This window comes from Camellia sinensis, chromosome 7, assembly GCF_055761805.1.
Source record: "Camellia sinensis isolate YWXY chromosome 7, ASM5576180v1, whole genome shotgun sequence".
Taxonomy (NCBI): Eukaryota; Viridiplantae; Streptophyta; class Magnoliopsida; order Ericales; family Theaceae; genus Camellia; species Camellia sinensis.
Genome location: NC_138967.1, coordinates 147,364,938 through 147,378,158, shown reverse-complemented (window position 1 = coordinate 147,378,158; position 13,221 = coordinate 147,364,938). Strand labels below are relative to the sequence as shown.

General features: G+C 33.7%; 3 protein-coding genes across 3 annotated transcripts; 2 read left to right on the top strand and 1 right to left on the bottom strand.

Annotated features, from left to right (window-relative positions):
* Nucleotides 1-405: 405 nt before the first annotated feature.
* On the bottom strand, nt 406-1,299 carry LOC145796183 (F-box protein At3g07870-like). The gene has a single exon (XM_082881215.1). The coding sequence runs from the start codon at nt 1,297-1,299 to the stop codon at nt 406-408; it is 894 nt and encodes a 297-aa protein (XP_082737341.1).
* Nucleotides 1,300-5,721: 4,422 nt separating this feature from the next.
* LOC145796182 (receptor-like protein 54) lies at nt 5,722-6,924 on the top strand. Its single transcript, XM_082881214.1, has 2 exons — nt 5,722-5,839; nt 6,470-6,924. Exons 1-2 carry the CDS (start codon nt 5,722-5,724, stop codon nt 6,922-6,924), a joined length of 573 nt encoding a protein of 190 aa, XP_082737340.1.
* A 39-nt stretch (nt 6,925-6,963) lies between these two features.
* Nucleotides 6,964-7,666, top strand: LOC145796181 (receptor-like protein 9DC3). Its single transcript, XM_082881213.1, has 2 exons — nt 6,964-7,161; nt 7,259-7,666. Exons 1-2 carry the CDS (start codon nt 6,964-6,966, stop codon nt 7,664-7,666), a joined length of 606 nt encoding a protein of 201 aa, XP_082737339.1.
* Nucleotides 7,667-13,221: the final 5,555 nt, after the last annotated feature.

The window sequence follows — 13,221 nt, the reverse complement described above, 5'->3', positions numbered from 1 at the left end:
GCTTCTCACGGAAACCGTTCATAAGAACGGGTGTCAAACTTCCCCTTCTTTCAGGAAATTTGTTTTAGATAATGGTCCTCAACTTCTATGCATCTTCATCACGTTCATAGAGCAGTTGGAACGTGCCCATGATAATCTGAAACAGTGGCAACATGGAGCCACCGAAAAGCTTGATGGAAGCTTGGCTATAAATACTTGGTTTTGGTCCCCAAGCTCACTGACTTAATTCTCTTCAGTCTTACACCATCATTTAGAGTGAGCAGAGCTTGGAAGACTGTTAAACCAGTGTCTCCTAAGTGAGCAGCACCAATGGCTGGAGGTATTATTCTTGAGCAATTTAGTTTCTTCTATTATTGCGATTCATATCAAGCATTTATTCCGCACTGAAGAATCGTATCAGTTACTTCACAATTTAGTCCAAGACTCAACCACACCATACTCTTTCATCACCCATATATCACAATTCTTACTTGGATACCCCCAATCCCTATCATAATGGAACAAACAAATCGATTCCTCATACACTGCAACCGATGCAATTAGTCTGAACACATTAGCAACACAATCCGGGAGCTTTATCTCATGAAACACTTCAGTACTGATGTTGAATGACAGTATCAAATAGCGCCTTATTTCCTTCGTCATTGCCTCAAACCCAATCCAGTGGCAAGCCCGGTTCACAAAAGCATGGGAAACGCATTCCATCAAATTATATGATGGGGCAATAGTAACAGTTCTCCAAGTCCCTATGCTAAGCATATAAACATCGACCTCTGCTGGAAGCCTGTAACCAAAGTTCTTGTGAAAATATACAAGTCTCACCACCTTAAAATCGTTAGTCAAGGGATCAAATCCGAATCCAAGGATAAACGTATAAGAACCGTGAGACTTATATGTAATGCGAGGCGTTGGAAGATTCAAACATCTCTTGATTGATGGGTTCCATAAAATCGTAGTTTGATCATGAGATGACAAGCACACTAACCCGTCACACGAACCCACTACCCTCAAATAATACTTTGTCCAGTTTGTAAATGGGCAATCAAATGTTGTACACTCATTGAATGTGTTGTTATTGAAATGCAATGTGAACTGATCTTTGCCATCAGTGTGGTGCCTAAGTAGTACTAATTCATTGTTGTTGTTTGCAAGAGTTTGGTTTGTGTGTGATGTGATGAAATTGGGACTATTGATTAGAGAGTTCCATGATTTGCATACACACCTCATTTGTAACAGGGACTTGACAGGTAGTCTTGCCAAGATATCAAACACCACTTCTTGTGGTAGATTGTCCAACATATTGTTCGCCTTGTGAGAAATTTCTCTGGTTTGGTTATGGTTTTGCCTTCAGATTTTCAGAGATTGATCTGTTCCTTGCACTCTCATGGAACTCTCACATTTGATGTTCCTTCCAACCTGACCTTCATATGATGAGATTTGTTGGCTAGACAACCCCATAATTGTCCAAGAAAAGTGACAAATTGTGGGATATATTTGAGGAAGGTTTGGCATCATTAGAATGGACTCCACCACTAAGAAAAAGCTGTGTTTGTAGATTAGTAGATGGATACAATGGTGTGATCCAGATGCTCATTGGTTTTATACATATAATACACTTTTATTCTCTTTAAAATATCTTTTTCATATTATTGTAATAATTTAATTTTATCAATTTAATTTTTAAAATTTAGACTTCTAGTCAAATCAATTTAATTTCTTGTCATCTAAATCAATATAATGATAATAATAATAATAATTAAGTTTTTCTCCAGTCCCCTAAACTAAAGTGGATCGTGCAATTCTAGTTTGTGGGCTCATCACGGGTCTCACTCTGATGATCCAATCCATTCATCTTTAGGCCTTTATTGCAGATTATTCATAAAAACTCATATTGATTCAATAATCGTAAACACATGATTTCATTAAATTTTTCTTGAAAAAAGAAAAAGAAAAAGATGACGAGTATAAGCCTTTTATATTTCTTAACACAAATATAATTAAATTGTGTAATTATAATTATTAGATTTCTTTTTTTAAATGATGTAGTTGCAAATTGAAGAATGATGGTACAAGTTAGGCACAAATAAGTTCAAAGAAAGGCTGCTATCTATATACTAAAGGGATGTATACATTAAAAGGTGTACATCATAAAAACACTATAAAGAATTATATATATATTTTTTACTACAAAATGGTATTACTATCCTTACCATGACTATTACAACTGAAAGTGGGGTCAAAATAAAATTTTAGTAAAAATATGTGAATTTCAAGTGAAATAACCCTTTTTAAAATGTAGGGACCTTGAGTGGGTACAAAACTAGTAGACAATTAGGGGTTTCGGGACCAAATTGGTGTTATTTCACGGTAGATTACCAAATGGTATAAAAATAATCAGAACCAGAACCAAATTGTTGAAGCTACATAACCAAACCAAAACCAAATAATAATAATCAATTTGTTTCTATGATTTTAAGCTATTTTATTTATTTTAAAAAATTATAATTATTAATCAACAAAGGATCAATTAATTACAATAGATCATAGAAACAACTTAAATATTATTATTGCTACACAAATATTGGTTATATATATGTAGGATAAAATTACTTGTTTACACATGTGTATGTGTTTGTATAGAAATATTGATTATATAAATTTATTAGTGTGACAATCTCAATAAATTTGGAACAAATCGATTAACTAATGCATGTGAGGCTAATTGAAAACTCCGAGATTTGATCTCTTCTTTCAAGACCTAAAAAAATAGGTAACAAATTGGTTCGGTTGAATATATTCTTTAATCAATGGTTCTTGATTATTTAAAATTATAACCAAATCACCTTCTGAAAAAAAAAAAGAAAAAGAAAAACAACAAAATCGTACAATTCGAATAAATCCAAACCGATTTATCGATTCCATCGATATTTTCTACCCTTCTATAAACAATTGGTGCCAGCAAGTTACAGAGCATTCGTTTGACATAAGTTAAAATGAAATTTTTTGGCTAAAATAGTCACAGAAAAACAAAATAAGTTTTTTAGCCTAATAGGACAAAATGTCACATTTAAATCATAATTATGTTATTTTTTCTCTCACAAAAGTCAAAAAAACTTATTCCAAACAAGACTTTTTAGCTCCAGGCTAAAATAGCTAAAAAAGCCAACTCACATCCCAAATGAACCCAAAATTTTGCAAGTTTAGCAACAAAGTTTATTTTAACGAGTGTCACTGAAATATTAAATTCATGCCAAACACTCCCTAAAGTGTCACTGAAATATCAAAAAATAAAAACCTTAAAATTGTGACTCACTAAACTTTTATATAAAAAATTAAAATAAATTACACTAAACACTTTTAAGGTTTGAAAAAAAAAAAAAAAACATTTCACAATTTTAACATAATTACATTGACTTTCTTTAAGTTTTTAATTCGAATACCACTTTGTATCATTTTTATCAATAATTTGATAGTTATATAGATGAAAAAAAATGATATTATCATCTCTTTTACATAATAATATATATTTTACTTGCCATATCTTTAAATTTTCATATTATCAATACCAGGTTAGATTTATTTAGCCTTATTAAAAGAAAAGATATATTATGTTTTGTTCAAACATCAAAGTGAGTGTTTATCCAAAAACAATTATATATAATTGGTACAATAAAATCTATTTTCAATTTACTGTATGTAATGATAAAAATTAAATTCACATATTAAATTTTGTGATATATCAAAAAAATAATTAATTAATAAATGTAAAATATTTAATTATCAATCAATTATCTTTTTGATACATCACTGAATTTAGAACTGTGTCTAAAAAATAGACTTATAAAAATAGTCTCTTTAGTTTGATTTAAAAAGAAATATTTTTAGTTAAATTTTCGTTTCTTTTTAATGAATTTTTTTAATAAATATTTTAGCCATTTTTATTTTTATTACAAGTATTAAAATAAAATATATAAACAAAAGGAATCACTAAAGATAAACGAAAACCCATCGAAAAATTGTTTTTTCTTTTTAAATCAAACCAAACAAATTCCATTATAAATTTTACAATATTCATCTTCAATGCTATATTTAGATTATGGATTGGGATAAAAATCTAAAAAAGAAAAAAGAAATAGAGAAAAAAAATTTAGAGAAAAAAATTTAATTTATATTTCATTCACAATCCTCACATTTTCCAATTTCCTTTCCCTTTACGCAACCTAAAGAAACACATATAAAATATATCCATACTTTCAATTGTTAGATATGAAAAAAGTAATATGAATAAACCCACCACAATAAATCATAATCAATATTGCTTTGAAAATAACCAAACACCATAATAAAACGTAACCAAGTTATATATAAGAATTTACTGTCTCACCACTACCACAATAATCTATAATAGTCAAATGATTCTTAGAGGCTTTTGGTAGATACACCAATTATTGTACTACATAATATATTAATTGATGATGTGACATAATTTAAGAGATTTTTGATATTTATAATTTATATAATAAGAGAAGTCAATAATAATATCATAACTAGTATTAATACACTAGTTAATATACTAATTAGTACATATATCACCGCCGTTCATAATTATATCTAACATATAATATGCATCATGAATATTAAAATGACCTATTGCATTCCACTAGCCATGTTTCTCCACCCAACCCAATCCACCCAGCACGAGTGAATGAAGTCAAATCAAGCTACTAAAAATAAAATCACTCCACTTCCATCCATCCAATTTTTTAAACCAAGATCACTTACTATATTTATGGATTTGAATAAAAATTTTAAAAGAAAGAGAGAAAAAAAAATATATATATTTCATTCATCTTTTCCTCGGTTTTTTTTCTTTCTTTCTTTCTTTTCTTTCTAAATTCCTATTCAAATCCATAATTCAAACACATTCTTAACTAATTTGGAATAACCAACAATTGATAGATAATTGAAGAAGCAAATCTAGATTGCACTTGAGTCATTCAATGATCTACAAATCCCATATCCCATTTTGCATTTCCAAAGTTAAAGAATAGCCAAGACCCAAAACAGTTAAATCTAATACTAGCACAACCAGAACCAAGCAAGTATGAAACCCCACCACCACCCCAGCCAAGACCCTAAACAATTAAGCTAAAACCAGCATAACCACAGCCCATGTAATCAGGAGAAATTATTCAGTTCTCGGAACAAATCTATCTGGTGCTTCAATTTCCACAATAATTACTTTACATAATAAGGTCCATCACTTTTGTGTGAATATTTTAAAAGACAACATAAGATACATTAATTAATAAATAGTATAAAGCATTGTTTCAGGAGTACTAAATAATTTCTTTTGTCGCCAGTAGTGGTGAGCCTTGACGCACAGCATTTTGTGGAGAACATGCAACATCATTCTATGATCTTAGCACATCCTACACTCAAATCATGTGTATAAAAGCTACTGATTAAGCATTGTCTAGCTCATCCAAAACTGCTTAGAGAAATCTAGTGAACAAAATATGGGTTCCTCTTTGCATCTCTTTCTGTTCATGCATTTACTCTTCCTTGACAACTCTCATTCTTGAAAGTTGTGGGTTGCTTGGTGAGTTTCCAATAAGCATATTTTATCTACAAAACCTTCAAGTTCTTGATGTAAGTTCCAATGGATATCTCACTGGCCATTTGCCCGAATTTCATCCAAGTAGCCCCCTTCCAGATTTGATGCTTTCTGGCACCAGCTTTTCAGGGAAGCTACCAGATTCGATTGGAAATCTTAATTTCTTGAATCAATTAGATTTCTCTAGCTGCTATTTCTCAGGGTCCCTTCCAGCTTCACTCGGTAATTTGACCCAACTCAATTATGTGTCCCTTTCGTCCAACAAATTTAATGTAGGGACCCTACAATTGCTTGGTAAGCTAACTGAACTCACTGACTTGGACCTTAGTGACCTCAATCTATACGGTTCGATCCCATCAGTTCTTTCAAACCTAACTCAACTTACTCATTTAGACCTGTCCCACAATCACTTGAGTGGTGAAATAACATCTCATGTAACCAACCTAACCCATCTAATTTGGCTAGATCTTTCAAGTAATCAATTGCGAAGCCCAACCCCAAGGTCATTCTCTGAGCTAAAGAATCTTGAATTAAAGATGTTATGGTTGAATTCGTGCAACTTGAGGGAAGTCCCAAATTTCTTGTAATTCCAAGACAAACTTGATGTTTTATCTCTTGCTGAAAACAAAATTCATGGCGAAATTCCGGCATGGATGTTGAACACGAGTGTAGAAACTCTAGTTGGGATAAATCTTCAAAATAACTTTCTAACAGGCTTTGAGCAACATCCAGATATCCTTCCATGGGACAATTAAGTCGAATTAGACCTTTCTTATAACAGGCTATAAGGACCACCACCAATTCCACCATTATCCATCCACTATTATAGTGTCTCATACAACAAATTGACAGGAGAATTTCCGCCATTGATCTGTCGAATAAGCTCTCTTTATGTTCTTGATTTGTCTAATAACAACTTGACTGGAACTATTCTTCCATGTTTGAGTAACTTCAGTGATTCTTTGAAAGTTAACTTTCAGGGTCCCATTCCTCACTCATACAATAGAGGAAACAAATTGAAGATGATTGACTTCAGTGATAATAAATTACAGGGGAAGGTGCCGAGATCATTGGCAAATTGTACCGAGCTTGAGATTCTTGATCTCTCAAAGAATCTGTTTGACGATACATTCCCCTTGTGGTTAGGAGATCTTACAAACTTACAGGTTCTCATCTTGAGATCCAACAAATTCTATGGTGCAATAGGGAATCCCAAAATTAAGTTAGAGCTACCAAATTTGCACATCATTGACCTCTCTCATAATGGTTTTACAGGTAATTTGCCATCAAAATACTTTCAAAGTTGAAATGCAATGAAATTTTTTGATGTCGACAAGATGAAATATATGGACACAATCATTGATGTTGGCGGGAACAATGACACCCAATGGAGTTACGACTATTCGTACACAATGAGCATTCTAAACAAGGGTGTAAATACAGAATACCAGGAGATCCTGAATATCTTCACTGCCATTGATCTCTCAAACAACAAATTTGAAGGGGTGATTCCAAAATTTATTGGAAACCTTAAGGGGCTTCAGGTGCTCAACCTTTCCAACAATGACCTTAATGGTGGAATCCCATCACGCTTGGGGAAACCTAACAAACCTTGAATCTTTGGACCTTTCTCAAAACAAGCTCTCGGGAGAAATCCCTCAGCAACTGATACTTCTCACTTTCCTTGAATTTTTAAATGTCTCAAATAACCATCTCACTGGACCCATTCCACATGGGAAGCAATTCAACACATTCGACAACAATTCCTACAAGGGGAATTCAGGATTGTGCGGAAACCCTTTATCAAGGAAATGTGGAAAGTTAGAGGCACCACCACCATCAAACTCGGAACAAGATAATGATTTAGTGTTCCCAAGTAAAGTTGATTGGATTTTCATATGCACGGGATATGTGAGTGGGATAGTAGTCGGGGTGGTTATTGGGCACACAATAACCACAAGGTATCACGAATGGTTCATCGAGAATTTTGGAAGGAAACAGCACAAGCTGAGAAGGGAGAAAAGGAGGGGACACGGAAATCGAAGTTGATTAGGCATTGCTTCACAAGCTATTTCCTTTGGGGTACGTTTCTAAATTTATTGATTTATTTATGTATAATGCTTTCATGATATATTTTTAGATGAATTGTGTACTCTAGCTTCTACTTATAAAATCGCATAGATCGTCTTACCCCAAATTTCCATTCCCATGTATTAAAAGCACTCTTAATTTCATAATCATGTCTCGAGTTTTCTATCTTTGAGATTCTTGACACATCATATCGTTAAGTATAGGGATCATGAAATTTTGGGTATAGAGAATCTCTAACTTTATGGTAATACTACTCTATGTATCTTGTTTCACAAAGACAACAAACAATGTTGGATAGGTTGATGCTATGCACCCTCCCCCCCCCCCCCCAAAAAAAAAAAAAAGAAAAAAAATATATATGCCATCATTTAAAACAGTACATGAATCATGTCAACATAAGATAGGATTAGAAAAACATTGTTAATATAATTCTTCTATTTTTTTAAAAACATTGTTATTTCTTTTTCTTTTTCATATTCGGAGAGAGATAAAACATATGACTTGGAGGCTTTTCTGGGACTGACTTAAGCCCTTACAAATCCCCATGCCTGCATTCAAGGGGTGGACACTGACCTGGACAAAATTTAATAAAACCTTTTCCTTTTATTTTATTTGTATTTCCCCTATGTTTTTTATGTTACTTGTGTTGTATGAGTGAAGATTGAGGGGCTATGCACCCTCCCCCCCCCCCAAAAAAAAAAAAAGTGATTTTTTTTTTTTTTTTTGTGTGTGTAAATAAGTATTCTTTAATTTGTTTATTCTCTACCATGCTCACGAATTTCTTTGTATGTTTTCTATAGGTGTTATTGTGAGATTGTTGAAGAAAGACAACTTCTGTGCATGTTGGAATTTCATGGAGTTGGAATGTTCTTTGTACTATGAATAGTTTTCTTATTGTTCCAAGGCTGTGAAAGTAGAACTATTTGGACAGTATGATGCTTTTGTAATTTGAATTTGAACTTTTAGACAATGTGATGCTTTAAGTAGTAATAGTTTGAACTTCCAGCCTGAATAATTTGAATTTTTTTTTTTAATTTGTTTTTGGAATATTATGAATACGCTAGTCATTTAAGTTGTGTAATTTTTTTTCCCCTAATAAATATTATATGTTGTGTAATTAAAACAAAACTTGGAAGAATGTGACTTCGATAAGGATTTTCATATTACAAATAATTATACTATAGCAAGATTTGTTCAAAGGTCCAAATTACAGCCCATACATATTAGTACAATGGGCTGGTCTAGGATACGAAGTTTGTTCAGGGTTGGATTTGGGAGAACCAAATTAGGCTCAATACAGGGCCATATTTTACTAACCGACTCTTTCGAGTACGCAGCACAAATTTTCTCAGACCAACAACTCCCTCAGTAGACCAGAAATAATTGCCCCCACAAAAGAAACTCAAGTCACTCTCATGCCAACCACTCTTACTAACTCAAACACCAACACTGCCAACTCCCACACACCTAGTAAGGAATTCTTAAAGATGTTATATGGACATCGATCCATCTAATCCACTTCTTGGTATGAACAATAATACTCCAACACCAAACACCCCCATAATGGGTTCCAAATACGCACAAACCACTCGAATGACCAGAACACCCCACTTTTAGAAATTACAAACAAAAGCTAACTTTTCAAGCGCAAAAAGTACCGCTCGAGTGCAAAAAACACCACTCGAGCGAAGAATACCAACTCTCTGAAGTTTTGCAGACAGAAGACCACCGTTCGAACGCAAGAAGGGCTGCTCAAGCACAAGAAGCACCGCTCGAGCGTAGAGGCCAAAATCTGGGCAACCAAAGTTTTAAAAAACAAGCTACCAACCTGTTCCAAATGCAACCATTACAACCCAAAAGCCAAACTCAAGGAGGGAAAGAAGAAATAAAACATGAACAACAATATAAAACAACAAAACTCAAATCCAGAATATCAAATGGGTCAGGTCTAAACCAAAATCATCATATCTCCGACAAAAACCAATAACCAACATCAACCAAACTGAATATATTGACTGGTAAAACTCCACCTTCACAATAACCCAACAAGTCACAATGACTCTCAAAGTACTCATCTTGCACAACCAACTTTACCGTCCATCAATTCTAAATCAATTCCAACCAAACATATTATTTAACATAGCATACAAACCCTAATCAAAATAAGGCACTTCAACCCTTACATTCACAAGTCAAAACACAATAGTTCTTACACATTAAAATGAAGATTTCCCAATCCCACAACAACTCACATCCCAACCAACTACACTCCACAATACTAACCTCTAGGTTACCAACACCATAGTCGAAACTATACACCAACACTACCCACATCTACAAGAGCAATCCCAACTCTTCGTGTTCTAAAAACCCTAACACTACCAACACCCCTTCCATGGCTTACAAAACTTAAAACAATTCACTCAATTGGGAAACACACCCCACTCCTTTAACCACTCGAGGTCATAACTAATTTCAACACATATCAGTCCACGGACTAACGACCCACACCAAACCTACACAACGTCACTTAAATGAGTATAACAACTCCATCCAACCACCAAGCACAAAGGACTCAAAACATCACCGTCTCTTAAAGACATATTAATTGTCACGAAGGACAAACCAACACCAACTCACAACTTATGCTAATACACAATATATCACTAGAATAGCACTCACCGAGGTGCCCACTCCGAGTCCACTACTCAACCCAAAATGTTTCTATAAGAAGATAAACACATAACTTAGGATACATAACACTAGCACCTTTCCCCAAAATACTAACATAACACAATCACATAGCAATTACTCAAACAACCCTATTGGGCCTCCAATTAATTTACATAACCATCTACCACATAACACGTAACACATAATCGCGCTAAGTCCACAAAGATAATTATTCGTTCCAGTACTCGCTTAAATTTCTCATTAGAAACAAAGTTGATCAAGCGCGTTTCCAATAAGACCTCCAAGTTAGTCAACTAGACAACGAATAATATCCATGAGTGTCAACACCATGCCCATATAAAATGCAACACATATGCATGTTATCATTTAGCACACAACATGCAAATGTCCTCACCGAGCATGATAAACCCATTATGGCTAACCACTTCCCGTGAGCCCAAGGTTTTCAAACCCGGTTAGCTCTGATACCAAGTTGTCACGCCCCGGATTTACATGGTCTGTCCCACGTGAGTAAACCACCCAATGATAGACGATCACTAACAACACTCATGCAGATGTATATAATATAAGCACACAGTACATGTGTCATTTCAATTTTATACATTCTTAGATACAACATCTAAGTCAAATGGATGCTTTGTAATAAAAACATACAAAAATATTAAGATGCCTAAAGGCTTACATCATATACAAATGGTATAACACTAACAAGAATGGCACACGGCCAACAAATACATAAATGGCCCTTGGCCGACAAATAAAGGAACCACTCTACACGGTTCCAAACACAACTTCAATGTCTCAGTCTACGTTTGTAAGCATACTTGAAAAAAAATTTCAGCCACATAGGGTGAGCATAAAGCCTAGTAGAAAATATTTCAAAAACTAAATATGCTCCACCAGTGTAAATGATCTTGAATGCAATACATACATATATAATATGTTCAATGCATTCTCAAATCCACTTGATTTCTCAATAAAAACCCCATTTCTTTCCAGTCTTCCAAACCTTTCATTTATTCAAAACGTTTTCCGAATTCAATACATTAGTTTGATATCAAATCCATTTCCACAAGTCAATCCAAGTATCTCAATACCAGCTAGTAATTTCATTGCCAATTCCAATACAAATACATTGCTAAAACCGTTTAAAATCATTTCTTTCCAAAACCAAAATTATAATAAATAAAATGGGTAAATCTCTAAAAGCAATACAACCTTTCGCGGAAATTTCGTCAACGGGAAACTGTCAAACGAGACCTATATAAACGTAGGTTATACAAGCACTACAATTTGCTATTTTACGAAATTTTCGTCTGCAGGATCGGCACCCATGTATACAAGCGGTTTTTGAGACTTTCACCCTGGACACACATGCCAACTTAATTCAATGGAGTCCACCCCCTTTCTTCTCCCAAACATGGAGTACATCCCCTTTCTCCTCCCAAACATCAACCATTTCTCAAACTTACCATTTTATTTATTCTTTCCAAATAGCACAACACATGTGATCCAAAATATGATTTTTAACATGAAACATATGCTCTTAAAACATAACACAAGAGTTTCCAAAATCTCTTTCCAAAACATACAGTTTAAATCCTCAAAATCCATTGCATGCTCCACGATATGCATGATTTATAAACAGTCCAGTTTGCTTAGTCCACATGCAATTTCTACAACAATCATAACTATCCTCCACAGATAGCCCAAAACAAATATATCTAAACAGATAAATAAATTTCATTAAAGATACACTTTTCTAAAATCTCAAATGGGAGTGATAATACATATCCAACTCATCATCATCATCACTAATCATCATTTCAATTTCACATTTCTCAACATTTATTTCATTTCCTCTTTACAATTTCAAAAATTTATTTCAATGCAAGAAATAACTCATTTCAACATATATTAACTCCAATTTCATAATTACAACCTTTTTCAAGAAAACATTTGAAAACCCCTCATTTACATTTTGATTTAATAATCCAACAATTTCCCAAAAGATCAACATTTTAGGGTTTCTCCAAATTAGGGTTTTACATTTAAAAACTCATATACATTCTTTGTAAGTGGAAAATAAACATTTGTAGCTGAACCATAGCTCAACAATCCCATTTAGAACAAACCCTAACTTACAAACAAATTATCAAAAATCAATCCAAGAACAATGGGATCCATATATTTAAAATACACCACAAATACACTACCGAACTCATATTGAGTTTAAGAAATAGACTCTACCTCTTGAAGTAAGAAGGAAGCAAGTCAGAAAAATCACCAGCGACGAAACAACGATCCATTAAGATTAAATGAAAGCCCTCGTCATGCTCTACGTCTTGGTATGTGGAACTAGGGGTAAAAAATGTATAGAAATAGATGAAATCAAGCCTAAAAAGCTTGAGAAAACAAAAATGGCGGAAGGAGAGAGAGAAGGGAGTGAAAAGTGAAGTGGTTTGATCCAAAGAGTGACTTTTAAAGATTTGATTCTGTGCTGTACGCTCGAGCGTCGAAAGTTGCACTCGAGCTCACTATGCTCACAACACAGATTCGCAAATTTTAAACAGGTATATCTCTTTTGTCTGGACTCCGTTTAGGGTCGTTCTTGTGTTCAAATTGAAGCCCCAAAAGTAAGCTTTTCAATGGTTCTAGCCTCACATCAAACTTCAAAGTGTGGAAAGAGAAAATGATAAAAGAGTGAAGACTACTCAATAACAACTATTCAAATTTGGAGTTTTTGATTCAATCTCACACAACCACTATGGTAACACCTCAACCAAAGCTCAAATATCGACTAAAAATGTCCAAAATCA